This window comes from Diabrotica undecimpunctata, chromosome 3 (genome assembly GCF_040954645.1).
Source record: "Diabrotica undecimpunctata isolate CICGRU chromosome 3, icDiaUnde3, whole genome shotgun sequence".
NCBI classification, from domain to species: Eukaryota; Metazoa; Arthropoda; class Insecta; order Coleoptera; family Chrysomelidae; genus Diabrotica; species Diabrotica undecimpunctata.
This window is the reverse complement of record NC_092805.1, coordinates 121,991,338-122,008,830: the sequence shown is the minus strand read 5'-3', so window position 1 is coordinate 122,008,830 and position 17,493 is coordinate 121,991,338. Positions and strand designations below refer to the sequence as shown.

Here is a 17,493-nt window from a genome sequence, read left to right as displayed (position 1 = left end):
TCATGTGTTCCTCGCTTGTTCGATTTTTGATAGCTTTCTTTTTTTTTTGGTTACACTAGCTGTTGATATTTGCTACGAAATATTTTATGGAAGTTACTTGTTCTATTATATTAGTATATTTTTTATCTTTGATAATACTTACCAGAATTTTGGTTTTGGAAACATTTAAATTTAAACGGAACATTTCGCTAAGTTTGTGTATACTGTATAGAGGTTTTGTATACAGCAATTTTTATAGATTAGATCCTTTTAAAAATGAATACTAACGCATAATAAGAAACAATGGGTTTCTTAATTGTCTTTCTTATTATGTGATACCAAAATGATTCTTATGTGATACTAAAAATAGTTTCTCGCTTAAAAATGCTTCCATTATCCATTCACAGAATATGTATTAAAATCGACATCTGTCATGTCATGTCATTTGTCATTTCATGACTAAGGAAAATTTTGTTTATTTTACATGTGTTTAATAAATTTCCAAAGATAGGTGTAGATATACCGGTTTCTAGAATATTCTAATCTAATTGGGTAATACCATATCTTTAACTGTATTAATTCGATCATTGTGAATCCAAAAATGAGTTGCCCTATAGGTAAAGAGGCTGTTGACAAATTAAAACAATTTATATCACTATGTAAGTCAAATCCTGATATTCTTCATTTGCCCGATCTTAAATTTTTCAAAGACTATTTGGAATCATTGGGTGCTTCACTCCCTGAAACTAGAAAAATGCCATCGGATATCAAAGTAGAACCCAACGAAGTTAATGAAGAGCCAGTGCAGGAAGAAGTCATAGAATCTGATCCGGAATCTGAATTAGAATTTGACATGACTGGATGTGTAGAACCAGATTTTATAGATGACATGAATCAAAAAATGGGAGATCCCTCCAAAGAACTGACCGAAGAGGATGCAGACAAAGCTGACGAAAAAAGAATGGAAGCTATGTCACAGTTATCTGAAGGTAATTATGTTGCTTTATTCAGTATAGTATATAGTACTCATATCTCTTTATCTTTCTATATATTTTATATTTATCCAATATTGGACATAACCCTTCCCTGATTTCTCCCATTTTCTGTTTATAACTATATTTATCCACCTCTGGGTTATGAATTAAACACATTTGTACTCTTCATTGTCCTGTCATGTTGTTCCAAAGTCTTTATTGTAAGATTAAATTATTTGTCTTGTCATATTCATATCTGATGTTATGTTCTGCAAATTAACATTTTAGTTTTCTTATTTCTCTTCCAACATAGGACTTCTATGTCTCCCTATCTTATTGTAGTTTCCTTTTTAATCCACTTATAGGTTTTCTCAACCTTTAGTTGTATTTGGTTTTATATTTAGCATTCGACTTTCCATGTGTTGTTTGTATTATTTTTTATATTTAGATATTCTTAAAATAAGACTTGTTTTAAATATTATTTTATGTGGGATTAAACTACAATTGATTGTAATATTAATTACATTCAACATTTGTTTTTACATGTCGATGGAAATTGTTTTCAAAAAACTTTTAAAATAAAAATTATTAATAACCTTAAGCTGTAAATGTTTATCAAATCAGTCATGAGTCAATGTAAATTACATGCCACAAGAAAACAATTTCAGGACTTCTTTAACACTTGTCTTAAATTTTAGTCTTAATTTATATCATGAATTCTATGGTCACAGGGTAAAAGTTCTTAAGTCAGAAATCATTGTATCAAGAAATACGAGTTTGAAATATTTTGACATTTTTCCAGAATCATAACTTTAAAATCGTAACTAAATGTAAGAATTTAACTGTATATCAGTTTTGGTGTATTGTTTATCTAGGAGTTACATAGCTAACTAGATCAAAATGATTTTAAATTCATTAAAAAATGACAAGTAATTATACTCCAATGGGTTATATGACTTAAGTTTTTTAGACCACTATCTCAATACATCTATTATGAAAAAAAATGGCATCTGTAGTCATTATTTAATATATTATGTATTAAAAATAAATAAGAAATGTATTATAGTAAATATTTAATAAAATCATACAAACTAAATATTTTTTGATTCGTTATTAAGAGAAAAATCTTAAAAATAAATGTTACTCATCATCAGAGGTGACGTTATCCTTCATTCTAGATCCAGGGTGTTTTAGGTTTTTATAATAGTCATGGAACACTGGATTTATTAAATGTAAAATGCTGATTAAGTCTGCCTTTTTCTCTTTACTTATAGGTAAACACTCAGTATACTAAGTTGCAGGCCTTAAATCTGGAATATTTTGTCCTCTTCTTAGAAAAGATATTTTTTTAAAAGGCACATCTAATTCTAGAGATGTTTTATATAACAGAGTACGCATATCTTTTGTTTTTAATTGCAATTTTGTAATGCTGAAAAACACATAGAAGCTATATGTGAATTTCTGTTTTGACCTGTACATGTATCAGAATACATGATTAAATGAGTTATATCTAGTGAAAGTTGGGAAATATATCTGTATACACAAGAACCAATCTCATTACCACCTCATCCTGCAATTGTTTCATTCCACATAAAATTCCAAGCTACTCCTGTGTCACCTTCATGGACTGTTGAATTATATACAGCCAGTTGACCTTTATAAAACATAGATGAATGTAGATAAGGAGTTTTTAAGACTTGGTGCAAATCAAAGGTTACAATTTTAATTGAAGGGTTTTTTTATTGCATCAGCTTTATCCTTTGATTTTGCTTCAAAATGTTTGTCAGCGACAGTTTTAGGTAGTTTCAATTTAATTAAAAGATCTTGTTTTTCTACTTCATCTTTACATAATTTCACTTTTAGCTTGAATGTATCACACATGTTGCATGTATCATTAACTTAAATTAATTTCCTTAAAAATATTTCTGTACACATTGTAGGATACTAGGTGGTCTGTTACTGATTCTTTGTAAAGTAAATACATTACAGAAATATTTAAATGAAATGGAAGATACTTTTTTTCAGTATCTCTTCTGCTGTAATGGCTTTCATATCTTGGGAACGAATTTATATGATTGATGATTTTATCTTTTCTTTCCTGTGTAGTTTTTGTTACTGGTGAATGTCTTCCTCGATGGTCAGTACTTATAGTAGTTGCTCCATCTGAATTCTAGAGTATTTTATTGAGTTGAACTTTTATCAACCCTTCTGTGATATCAAAAGTGGCCATAAAACATACTTTACATATTTTATGGAATTCTCCATCAATTTTAATATTGTAGGTATATGTTAACTCCCTTTTGTGGTTGTTAGTATCTGAGCTTATACGAATTGTTGCCTTAGGCTTGGACGTAATCAAGCTAACAATATAGTCTGCTTGACGATCGTGACTTCCTAAAGACCAAAAACCAGAGTCGTTTAGCCGTCTCAAATCTAATACTACAATTCAATCGACATGGTAATAAATCGTGACAAAATTTACCCTGTACTTCTTTACCACTTTCTGTGGCATAAAGTTGACCAGTATTTCTGCAAATCTTCCTTGTTGCTCTAACAATTCTTGATCATTTAGAAGGGACTGTTTGAACTATGTTTCTAGTACTCTTTGTTTTTACTGCTGAACTACTTTCTCCTGTGTCTCCATTTTGGCACTAGTACCTTGTGGTGTGGTAAATTCAATTTTCTTCTGTCCTGCAATATTATTATCTAAATTGTTCAGTGAAATATCTAAATTTGATTCATCTAACTCTGGAATGTAATCTGGGTCTTTGTCTTCATCATCACTATTATGAAAAGGATCCTCAAACTCATTTACAGTTTTCACTAAAAAAATATGAAGCGATATTAAAAAAAAACACGAAAAAACAAACTGCAGCTAGTAAAATATGTTTGTTAAACTCAGTTTTCACTTACATTTATCTTTTGAGGCACTCTGCATATCATCACCAAATGTACTTGTTGTTGCTAGACTATTGGCTGATGTGCATGTGGTTGCCTAGTTTTTATCTGATAAATAAAACAAATATGTCAAAATAAAAATCAATTCTATTTGTATGAAACCAATACAAATCATAAGTTTACTAGCAGTAAATTTAAAATAATTTACATATTAAAACATTGCAATTTTTGTAAACTAATAAAATATAAATCATAACCTCACTAGCATTTTACATAGTAATAATAATTATATGTAATACTTACAGCTATATTGTTTAGATAAACCCATTAGGGCTAGTTTTTTTCCTCTTGAAAAACTATCCATTTCGTTATAAACTAGATTAGATAAAATACAAACTTCTATAACACAGTAACACAGTGATAAACAAGCTTCTCAAACATAAACTGTGAATCACAGTAAGAAACTTTATTCTTATGTGATGTTAATTCAAGGTTGGCAGCAATTTTTATAACTATGTATAACTTCCTAAACTGACATAGGAACTTTTGCTCAAAATTTCATAAGCGAATAAATTCTTATGTCACTAAGGTTCCCAAATACAAACAAACAATATTTGACTTATGTTATTATTTCCTCCAATTATATTGTAGAAATGAATCGTTATGTAGGACTCAGGTTTTTTTTACCCACAAATATAGATAGCCACCTATCCGTTGGTCCATTAAACTCAAAATGGCCAAAACTTGACTTAAGAACTTTTACCCTGCGACCACAGAATTGGTTTCTTGGAACCCATTACTCTTGCACCTTTTAAGAGTAGAGTACAAATCTGGGCTTAGGACTCAAAATCCAACCTTGCCTTATATCAAATTATATTTTAGGTAATATTGAAAAAGCCTTAGAATTATTCACAGAGGCCATAGAACTCAACCCAACTAGTGCTTTATTGTTTGCAAAGAGGGGCCAAGCTTATTTAAAGCTTACCAAGCCAAATGCTTGCATCAGAGACTGTACAAGAGCCTTAGAACTGAATTGTGATTCTGCCCCTGCATATAAATTTAGAGGAAGAGCTTATAGACTGTTAGGAGAGTGGGAATTGGCTGCTAAAGATTTAAGGCAAGCATGCAACATAGATTGTGATGAACAGACTGATGAATGGTTAAAAGAAGTCACACCAAATGCTAAAAGAATTGAAGAACATTTGCTGAAGAAGGAGAGAAAAAAGAAAGATAAAGAAGAGAGAGAAAGATTGGATAGGATTAGAAAAGCAAGAGAAGCACATGCTAAAGCTGCATCTGCAGCTAAGGAAGAACCTGAAGATGATGCTGATCCAATGGGAAACGCAGGTGATTTCTATAAATTATTCCAAGATCCTGAAGTTATGGCTGCATTGCAGGTAAAGTTTTATTATATTTAGTATCCTGTAAATTAAATCAGGTTGTCAGTATATCAATTACCTTTTGTAATAGCATGTAGATTGATTCAAAATTTATTGTTCATTTTGTCATTACAGCTGTCCATAACAGTTGGTATTCTTGTCAGTTCTTTTACCTCATTTTGTTTTATTCGCTTGTTCTACTGTATTTGATTAATTATATAGCTTTTAGAAATATTTATTCCATATCTTAGGTATACAAATATTTCTTGCTTTCGTTTTTTTATATTAGTCATATTGTATCTTTTTCTTTGATCCTATAATCCTTTAATTTATGTTATTATTCTGATATTTGTTGTAAGTATTCAATAGTTTTGTAATATCTATTTTGTTTTTGGTTTTTTACTTGATGTGTAATTACTTTGGTCATATTAATTTGTTTTAAATTCTTATACTGGCCATTGTTATAAAAACTTGTCTTACCCTAAAGTCTTATTTTTGTATAATTGTAAATATTTAATGTTTAGATTATAATATTTAAACATAATCATATGATATTTTAAACAATTTGCCAGCAATTAACAATTGTTAATTATACAAAAATAATTTGTATTTCTAGAATATATGAAGTAAATAAATTATCTAAAAAGAAAATGAAATTCCTATAGTTGTCTGTATACCATTAGTCACAAAAGTTTATTTAAATTCCTATATAAAAGGTATATAATTTAAAATCCCTTTCAGGCTATATCACAGAACATTTTCGGGCTAAAAAGTCACTTAAGACTCCCACTAGGGGTTGCTGCTGACCCTCAGACGATGTCTGAATTAGTTCTAGATGGCAACTATTGTTGCCATGCAGGTTATATAAGAAATACTCAAACATCACAACATATTTTTAAATAAAATGTAGCAAAACACTGAGGATGGGCTTTTTAGCCTGAAAACATTCTGTGATGTAGCCCGAAAGGGATTTTAAATTATATACCTTTTATAAAGGATTTTAAATATACTTTTGTAAATAAATGAGGTGTCATACAGTGATACCTGGTTATTAATGTGTCAAGATAAAACACTGGCACATTTATTATACTCTCTGATGTATCACCTACTTTGCTTCTCATATTAGTACCTTTTTATTAAATGCATATATTCTCAGTTCTTTTATCTCATTTTATTTTCTTGATCATTTTCGCTCTGTTTTGTTTATTAATTAATTCCCTAGTCTGGCAAATAATAAAGTGAAATGACTCATGAATGTGATCAGTTGGGTTTTTCGTATTGTTTAGCTATCGCAATGAATGTTACCAGGTAGCATGTTAGTAGCAGAGAAAGGGTAGTTTTCTCAGAGTTATAAGTACATTGTGTTTTAGAAGCACACAGATGCCTGTGTGTTTAACAATATATGGCTTTTGTTAAATATTGTTTAATGAAACAAAAGTGGAAGAACCTAGTACTAGCAGGGAGAGTATAAATGTGAAAAGTTCTCGCAAACAGTTAGGACTTAAAGCTAAAAAATAGTATCTAATGTGTATGAGTATTTGAGAAAAATATTGTCTCAGGCAGAGGCAATCAGTTGTTGTGAATGTATGACAGAAGTATCGCCATCCACTATTTACAGGATTGTTCGTCAAAAACAACGCTCGGGTGAAGTTCATTTCCCACAAACACATCTATGAGGTAAAAAACCAATTGAATTTAATGAACATAAAAATTCAGAAATAAGACATACAGTTCATTCTTTTTATTTTAATAAGGAAATTCCTACTCTAGACCAAATCTTTTCTGCAATAAAAACTAATGAAGTAATTCCCCAAATGAGTTATGAAATTGGATAACATAAAGCATAAGCAGTTACATAAATTAGAATTTACTTGTGCTGAGTAAAACAGGAATTCAGAGTTAATAGAGACCTGAAATCATTACATGGCGTCGTAACTATATGCGTAAAATATCAGTGTTCCGTGAACAAAATAGAAAAATCTATTATTTAGATGAAACTTGGGTCAATGCTGGATATACATATTGTTAAAAATGTGTGGACTGACACTACTGTAACAAGTAACGCAGAAAGTCACAGCGAAATTAGATCTAGGATAGAGTAGGTTAGAGTGGCTTTTAGAAGGATGTCCAAGGTGTTATGTAACAGAGACCTAAAATTGGCATTGAGGATCCGCCTACTTCGCTGCTACATGTTCTCTGTCTTACTTTATGGTGTCCAGTCCTGGACTGTGAATAAAATCGATGTAAATCGCCTTGAGGCTTTCGAAATGTGGTGCTATAGAAGAATTTTAAAAGTTTCCTGGGTGGAGAAGATTCGAAACTCCACAATACTAGAACGTCTCAGCAAGACTACTGAGATCATAAAAAGCATCAAGCAGAGAAAGCTGGAGTATTTCGGACATGTAATGAGAGGTCCCAAATATAGGTTGCTACAAAATATCATGCAAGAAAAAATAGCAGGCAAACACAGTCCAGGACGAAGAAGAACCTCATGGTTGAAGAACTTGCGAGATTGGTATGGTGTGTTGATACAAGCATGCTATTTAGGGTAGCAGTGAATAAAATTAAGATAGCTATGCTGGTAACCAACGTTCTGAAAGGACATGGTACATGAAGAAGTAACAAGTAGTCAGTAATCTTTTGTTAAAGGTCTATCACAAGGATTCCGAGGACCGACAGGTAAAGGAAAGTGACTCATAGTGACCTATATTGGAAGTGATAGCAGCTTTCTAAAAGACAGTAATTTAATTATTTTATCACAAAAAAGCTGATGATTACCATTGAGGACATGAATGCAGATTGTTTCGAACAGTGGTTTTAATATGTTCTGCAACGTGTTGAAGATAACTGTGTCATCGTTATGGACAATGCATCATACCATAGTCGCCGGAGTGAACATATTCCCACCTCAAATAGTCGAAAGGCTGAAATGCAAAAATGTCTCCGGGAAAAAATATTGTGTACTATGAGAATGCAGTTAAAGTTGATGTGTTTAATTAAACAACATCGCCCTAATCACATCGATTACGAGTAGATGGAATGGCACGTACTCGCGCTGTTACTGTTTTAACACATCCGCCATATCAGTGTTAATATTTTCTTAAATTCGGTTTTACAAAAAATCTCTAAATTACTTCTAGTGATTTCATATTTGATCACTTCTCGTCTAAATATTTTGAGGTACATAACATTAAATATTATCCAAAATAAATGAACTCAAGTTTTGATAAAAATTCAAAAATCAAAACATGTGATAAAAATATTATTCCACAAAAATATTTATTTATGGTATATAACTTTATCTTATAATTGGAGATAATAAACATAATTGCCCAATGGTTTACAGTTTATGTCTCAATTAGGCTCTTTATTTATACAAAAGAATATGAGACATCAATAAATGATATAACATTGATTTAAAAAAAACACAACTCTTATTCATTAACAGTTGCTATTGCAGAAAATAAGTTGTAGATCAATGCTTATGGGCACAATAAAGCCTCCAGTTGAGAAGTGACATTCACTATGTTAAAATATGTAAAGTGTAGGAGAGACCGGGGAAATTCTGCGCTCCTATTCTCATAAAAAACCAATGAAAACATTCGTAATAGAACACAAGTAAAAGATGCTGTCGATCTGGCAGCTAAACTGAAATGGAAATGGGCTGGACATAACGAACGTCTTACGGATGGCCGTTGGAATAAATAAATCGGGAATTGGCGGCCATATGAAGCCAAAAGATGACGAGGAAGACCGCAAATGCGATGGAGCGACGATATTAAAAGAACTGCAGGGCCAATGTGGAAACGTCTTACAAACAACAGAGATGAATGGCGAGAATTAGGAGAGGCCTAATTCCCATAAAAAAGGTTTAAAGTTTTATGGACTACGGATTAAAAACTGTCATTGCGTGGTATTCCCCCAAGTATTTTTATTTTATTTATTTATTTAGTTTAACGGTAGAACCATTTACAATAAAATACAACAAATAGTAAAAAGTAAAGATCATGTACAATAAACATCAAAACAATAACAAAGAAACAAGTAAACAGTTAAAATTTGTACATTAAAACAGTATATCAAATTACAAAAGTTAAAAAAAATATATTGCATATCTAGATTAATAATTAGATTCTTAAGTTGCCTTTTTGTTTTGGGTTCTGGGTCTTCCTCTTCTTCTTTGACCAATAAGTCTATCAAGGAGCGTTTTTCTAGCTGTGTCAGTTTGCTCCATCCGCATTACATGGCCTACCCACCTCAGACGTCATATCTTAATGTGTTTTACGATATCTGGTTCCTGGTATATTCTATAGAGTTTGAAGTTGTATCGTCTTTTCCAGACACCATTTTCATTTACCGCTCCATAGATTCGCCTTAGTATTTTTCTTTCGAAACATCCTAACTTGTTTTCATTGCTTTTTGTTAAAGTCCAGGTTTCTGAACCATATGTTAGGACTAGGCGTATTATTGTTTTGTAGAGTTTTACTTTTGTATTTCTTGATATAACTGTAGATTTAAAAAGGAAATCAAGCCTAAAAAGCATCTATTAGCCGTGCAAATTCTGCTGTTTATCTCTGCGATAGTGTCATTTTCAGTATTGACGAGCGTTCCCAGGTATACAAATTCGTTAACTGCTTCGATGACGTCGTTTTCTGTAGCCGATGGTAGAAAAATGTTTAAATTTCAGAACACCAAGTGGGGTAATTCTGCGCAAAAATTAAATAAAGCTGTATTCGAAGAAAAAAAATTTATTGTAATAAAGCAAATATTGTAAAAACAAATTTCTTAAAGACAAAATTAAAAAAGAACATTAAAGAGATAATTTTATTTTCTGACTGTCTTCCGCTCGACCTTGGCACACATATCGCACGAATAATTAACTGTGAATCCCAACTACATTTTGAATTAGCCCAATTTGAACATATTACACGACAGTGCCAAATTTCTTTCTCTTGTTTGAATTCACTGCACACCAAACATTCATCATTTTCTAATGTTAGGTCTAAATCATCACTTTTTTTTCTACTGTTCGTGTCCTTCTTTTCCTGGTTTCAGTTTTTTTGACCTCTTTAGCTTTTTTCTTAAGATTTCTCTTTTCTTGTTTTATTTCTAATTGAGTTTTTAGTGGCGTGGAAGTGAAAATTTATGAGTGTTGTTTTGCACGTGATTTGGAATTTTTCTTTACATATTATGAAAATAAGCACGCAACCAGAAATCCTACGACCACTCGTTATAGAAAACGACGTCATCGAAACAGTGAACGAAATTGTATACCTAGGAGCGCTCCTTAATACTGAAAATAATACTACTACAGAATTTTCACGGCCAAGAGATGCTATTTTGGGCTCAATGCCCTCCTTAAATCCACAATTATATCGAGAAGTACAAAAATAAAACTCTACAAAATAATAATACCCCCAGTCCTAACATATGGTTCAGAGAGCTGAACTCTACATTGGAAAACATATTAAGATAGGACGTCTGAGGTGGATAGGACATGTAATGCGGATGGAACAAAATGACCCAGCTAGAAAAACGCTCCTTGATAGACCCATTGGTCAGAGAAGAGGAAGCCCAGAACAAGGTTCCTTGATAACATCGATGAAGACATGAGAAATATGGGAATACGTGCTTGGCGGGGAAAGACGATGGATAGGGAGGACTGGAGAAAAATTCTTGAGGAGGCTAGGACCCACGCAGGGCTGTAAAGCCAGAATGATGATGTTGGCATATAAAGCAAAATAATCATGGAATAGTTTTAATGAAAATTAATAACAAAAAAGCACTTACCACTTTTTAAAGATTATTCGAAAATTACATCAACGTCTTGAAAAACAAACAGTCGGCAAGCTTGTCTAAACCCACACTACGAATGCAGTCATATTACAAACATGTGGTCGATGTGTAAATGTTAAAATACTTATGCCGTGTTGTCAAGATACTGATGCGCAGAATTCCCCTGTGTGCGGATTCTACTTACTAATAAATATAGAAATAATATTTAGTGAAATAAGCAGTTTAATTTTATTCCTTCTGTACATTTTGGGGGAAACTGACATATGGTATGCTATATGATGTGGGTAATTATGTAAAATAGACAGTAATTTGTGTGAATTTGTGTGTAATTTAAACATGGTTTAAATTACACCCTCGCAGATTGTACACTTGGACTTCACCACAACACAATGAAAACAGAGTAATCCGTAACCAAATAGATTACATATTGGTCAACAAAAGATATCACAATGCAATCATCAGTGCAAAAACATATCCTGGAACTGACATCAATTCCGATCATAATCCTATTGTTGCAAAAGTTCGCACAAGATGGAAACTAATAAAGAAACAAAAACCTCAACACCAACTATTAGACATCCAATTATTGAAAAACGACACCATACATCAGACAGTAAATAAAGAATTAAACAAAAATTTAGGAAATATCGACCACAATAGAATTAGCGAGTACGATGACAAACGTTCTGTGGAAAACTATTAAAGAACAAATAAACAATGTAACGGAAAAACATCTAAAAGTAACACCTAGAAATAACAAACAGGAATGGATGACAGATGAGATTTTACAATTAATGAACAAACGAAGAGAATCTAAAGGAAAAAATGACAAGGACCGAGAATACAAAAGACTAAATAGAATAATTCGAAAAAAACCGAAACAAAAGAGAAATGGCTGGAAACAAAATGCGTGGAAATAGAAGAACTACAACAAAGGCACGATTTTTTTAATTTACATAAAAAGGTAAAAGAGTTTACATCGACTACCAAGAGAACGACTTTTCACACCATGCTGAACACGGATGGCAAACTGCTAGAATCAACGGAAGATAAACTGAAAGAATGGGAAAACTATATTAAAATTCTTTTTCACTACATACGAGAACCAAGATTGGAAAATACCAACGAAGGGCCAACAATTCTGAAATCTGAAATCATAAATGCAATTAATCATCTTAAAACAAATAAAAGCCCAGGTCCAGGCGGAATATACCCAGAAACGTTAAAATTAATCAGCGAAGAAAATATCGAAATATTTGTCCTTTTATTCAATCGCATTTATGATACAGGTAAAATACCCCAAGATTGGTTGGAGTCAATATTCATCCCACTACCAAAAAAGCCAAACCCACAACACTGCAATGAGTTCCGTTTGATAAGCCTTATAAGTCATGCAGTAAAAGTCCTACTAAAAATCGTACATAATCGTATCTATAGAAAGTGCGAAACAATCATCGGAGACGATCAGTTTGGATTCAGAGATGGGAACGAGAGAAGCCCTGTTCAGTTTACTAGTTCTCGCCTAAAAATGCTACGACCAACAGAAAGATATATTTATATGCTTTATAGACTTCGAAAAAGCATTTGATAGAGTAAGGACACGACCTACTATTAGAACGTTTGCAAGAAGTCGGTTTAGATGGAAAGAGATCAAATTCTTAAAAAACTTGTACTGGAACCAAAACGCCAGAGTTAGGATCGAAGGTTCCACATCCGCAGAAGTAGAAATTAGGAGGGGAGTTAGACAAGGATGTGTTCTGTCGCCTCTGCTGTTTAATCTTTACTCCGAGTTTCTATTTAAAGAAGCATTGGAGAATTCCAAGGATGGAGACAATGTGAATGGCGTAAATATCAACAGTATCAGATACGCCGATGATACAGTGTTAATTGCGGATTCCGACTTAGGTCTACAACGACTCATTGACAAGACCAACTCGACCTGTGAGCAATTTGGTATGAAAATAAACATTAAAAAAAACCAAAGTGATGTCAATCCGAAAAAACCAAAACGTACCTCAACCTTGCACAATAAATGGGCACATTTTAGAACAGGTCAATAGATTTAAGTACCTGGCCAGAAAATCTTTCGAAAAAATAAAAAAAACTGCTTTGTGATTCTCGAATAAAACTCGAAATTCGACTACGTTTATCAAAATGCTACGTCTGGTCGACTCTTCTATATGCAGTTGAAACGTGGACCCTTAAAACATCAACCGTAAATAAATTGGAGGCCTTTGAAATATGGATCTACCGGAGAATACTCAAAATTTCATGGACATCGCATACCTCAAACGAAGAAGTGCTGCATAGAATAGGCAAGGAAAGAGAACTTTTTAACACTGTAAAAGTTAGAAAAACATCATACCTAGGCCATATACTGAGAAATAATAAGTACCAATATGCCCAACTTATAGTGAAAGGAAAAATCGAGGGAAAGAGAGGCCTAGGAAGGAAAAGACTATCGTGGCTCAGAAACATCCGACAATGCACAGGGCTAAATTTTGAACAGCTAATAAGAACAGCTGAAGATAGAGAAGAGTTTAAAATTGTAATAGCCAACCTCCATTGAGGAGAGGGCACTTTAAGAACAAGAAGAATTTGTGTGAGAACTTTAATTGCAAATCAATTTATTTTATGAATATTCTGAAACACATTGGAATACATTTATTTTTCTTATTGACTTTATTCCCCATATTTGGCTTCCAGCAATTATCATGTTTCCACACTTCAAAAATCTGAATTTCAAATATGCATAAATCATAGTCTTCACGATTGACGAGATCTCCTTAAACCATTACAAAGGTATCCTTTAAAATCATCAGAGGCCTCGTTGACGCCATTCAGACTCCTTCAGGTGAACCCCCATCATAGAAACAGTAACTTCAGCAGAACTTAATGTTGCTATGTGAAGGTTTGATGTACCTTTCATACAAGAGTACTGAATTTACCAGGGTAAAATAAGAGGTCTATCGAGCATTGGTGAACAGTTTATATATAACTAATCTGTCAAAACCCAATGGACTTATATAATAATCAAATGACATATTAAAATACTGCCGATTTATCGATATAGAGGGAGCATTCAAGAAACCTACGAAACAATCACAAGGGCGATTTGGCTAAGAGGAATAGATGAAACAAGCTGCAGGGCATGCTGAGGATCGCTGTGATGAATGCAATGTTATTGGGGTGTATTGTGTCAGCAGCACAGGTAACCAGATGTTGTCCACAGGGGTAGACTTAGCTCCTCTTTTGTGGAATTTGATCATGTCCTGGATTATATGGATCACCTGTCATCTTAGCCCTAGACATTAGACATAATGCAACAGGCTCTGACTTTAGTTACAGAATGGACTTCAAATCTATGGCTTAAAAAGTAGTATAGCTTTATTATGAAGCATACAATGGTTTTGTAAAAAAAACGGAATCTGGCACTCAAGTAGGGAAAGCATCGCTTTATTCTCGTCTACGCATGGAGCGATGGTTTTTCATTTATTTTATTAATTTTATTTTATTATACATGAGATTAAGATAAGAAAGCAATAAGAATGCTATGCTTCCAAAAAGTTCTATCTTTTGTTAACCTACATAGTGATCATCCTAAAAATGTATGAAATATTTTTTTATTAATGAAATATATTAAAAGCGACAGTTTGTAGTTTCGTAGATTTACAGTGCCTTGACTACTAGTAGTGAAAAATGTATTTCCGCTTATTTCTTTATTATTACATATGAATACTAAATGTAAAAGTATAGTAGTCTAGTAAAAAACTCATTAAATCATTTTTATTGACAGGATCCAGAAGTAGCCAAGGCGTTCCAAGATATCTCAATGAATCCTTCCAACTTCGTCAAATATCAATCTAACCCCAAAGTAATGAATCTTGTCACTAAACTTTCAAGTAAATTCGCCGGATCGGGAATGAATATTCCTGGTTTTTCTGGTGGAGCTGGATTCCCAGGTGCAGGCATGGGATTCCCTGGTGCAGGAGGCGGTTTTCCAGGTGCAGGAGGCGGCTTCCCCGGCGCAGGAGGTTTTCCTGGCTTTCCCGGTGGATTTCCCGGAGCAGATACAACTCCAAAACCAGAACCTAAACAGCCCGACGACGATAATCTAGATTAAAGTATTCCTTGTTTTGTTTTAAATAATTTTCTACTTATGTTGTGAATTAAATTTTGACATATATGAAGATTTCGGTAGATTTTTTAGGTTTCTTTTTTTTTATTCAATTTACTGTTCTATAGTAATGAAATATTTTGTTGGTTGCTAATAAATAATAAAAATATCAATATCGTATAATTCAATTGGTATTTCTGGGGTAAATGAGCATTAGGTAATCATTATCATGGGAAAATTATTGTATACAAGCCAAGCATATGTATTATTCGTATGCCTTCTGCTAAAATATTAGCGATTCCCCATACAATTGTTTCTTTCTATTCTTACTTGTGCTCTTTGTTTTCAGTAGATACCCTTTGTAATCATATATTTCATGTCTTAGTTCATGTGTTGTATTCTTCATTATGTTTTTGTATTTTTCACCAGTTTTTGTATGTCGTATTTTTCACCAGGAAACTGTTACACCATCAGTTCAGTAGAGTTTACTTTAATTAAATTTTTTTCTTCTCGAATGTTCTTTTGCGCCTTATTTGTTTTTGATGTGGTTGAAGACTGAATCTGACAAATATCTCATGTTATACATATTTTTTACTTCAAGTGATAGTTCTAGATTACAAAATTCTGAGTTGCAACTATAGCTCCACAATGCATTCTGATAATAAATAAACACCTATCCTTTTTACTCTACAATTGTCAAATACGAAATATTGTATGTAAGGTTTTAAGGACTGTTTATCTAATATAAAAATTGTCAAGTTTCATATTGCTATTTTTTGTTTTATAGGACTAGTTCTGGTTTGATGATTAATAAATTAATTGTAAGGCTGATGTTAATTCACATTCAATTTATTAGAGTTAGATATTCAATAATTTTGTTAAATAAAAACTTAAGTAAAATCACAATGTTTTGTTTTCTATTACACTGATACATTTATAAATATATGTAGTATCCGCCAGCAAGAATAACCGGCGCAGGTCTCCAGTTCCGCAACATTATAATCACCATGCTTTGTTTTCTAGTTACCTTGACAGATTTATAAATATGTATAGTACGCACCAGCTCAGATCTCCATTTTAGTTCAGTAAAATCATGTTTTGTTTTCGCGTTATACTGACAAAGAGCAGTTAAGATAGCCAAAATATCCTCACTCCCAGAATTCAATTTTTTAGGTTTCACACGCATTGTTAAGGCTCTTGCAAAACTTATTTATTTTTTATATACCCATAGGTTAAGTATCTTTTTTTTAGGTGGATGCAGATCTTTTTTTTATTTTGTGTATTAATCAAAACCTATATTCCAGATTTTTCCCCTCCAGGTGCGTCATCTTCAAAAAAACTGTTTTTTAGGGTTCTTGGGGATTTTCTTCACATTACTTACATTTTAAAATATATCAAATCAAGGTTTTTTGCAGGTTCTATATAATTCGAAGTAACTGGGTCCTTTAGGGCAGTCAAAAATTGGGCGAAACACCTTTAAACCCACAAAAAACATGTTTTTTCATGGTTTTTGCGGAGCTAATCTTATTTTTTGAGATCTATACAACTTCAATCAACTTTTTCATTTTTTACGTTTTATGTAAATAAAGCTCGGCGCAATTTTAGCCGGTTGCCCCTCCCTATTCGTCCCTAATTCCAAAAAGGTCATTTTTCGGATTTCTTTTTTTTTTTCTTTCTTTCAACATTCACACGCATAGCTGAGGCTTTTACAAAACTTGTCTATTTTTTATATATAGGTTATTCCACGACTATACGACTGTTTTGGATTATTGCGACACACATTTTTGATAAAATTTATGCGTAAAAAGGTAGGTCCAATTTTGTCACATTTCGCCGTTACGCACGCTGGCATCGTTTCAAAGTACCCCTACCATGGTCACGCACGGAGCGAATAGAGCCTTCTCACAAGGTGTGTAAGACGTTGAATGTCTGCTCCAACAACATGTGAAGAGCTACAAGAGACCACTTATCCCCAAAGGGACATTCAAAACGTGATCAATTCTATGAAACAGAATCGAATGACTATGAAACGAGTGATACTTGCCTTTTCTTGGCTCTATAAATTTCAATTATCGTTTGGCATTCCTTTCCTCAGGTAGCTTAGCTTCCTCCGTGGATGTGTTGGTTGTTGCTCTGGAAACCTCAGAGTCTTCTAACATTATTGCCAAAAATTGGTCGCATTGCTCCTTTAGTGATCCTTTCCCAAGTTAATATGCTCCTTTTCTAACTTGACTGCACCATAATGAAGACGACCAATAGTCAGAAATACGTATATACGATTGCCTTCCATCTTATACACATATTTTGTTATATTTTTTTTCTTTGTTGCGAGCTATGTCGATATCTTTTA

At 32.7% G+C, this 17,493-nt stretch overlaps 1 protein-coding gene across 1 annotated transcript; it reads left to right on the top strand.

Annotated features, from left to right (window-relative positions):
* Positions 1–424: 424 nt before the first annotated feature.
* Positions 425–16,049, top strand: LOC140437344 (putative protein FAM10A4). Its single transcript, XM_072526822.1, has 3 exons — positions 425–968; positions 4,734–5,248; positions 14,823–16,049. The coding sequence occupies exons 1-3, from the start codon at positions 581–583 to the stop codon at positions 15,147–15,149; spliced, it is 1,230 nt and encodes a 409-aa protein (XP_072382923.1). The 5' UTR covers positions 425–580; the 3' UTR covers positions 15,150–16,049.
* Positions 16,050–17,493: the final 1,444 nt, after the last annotated feature.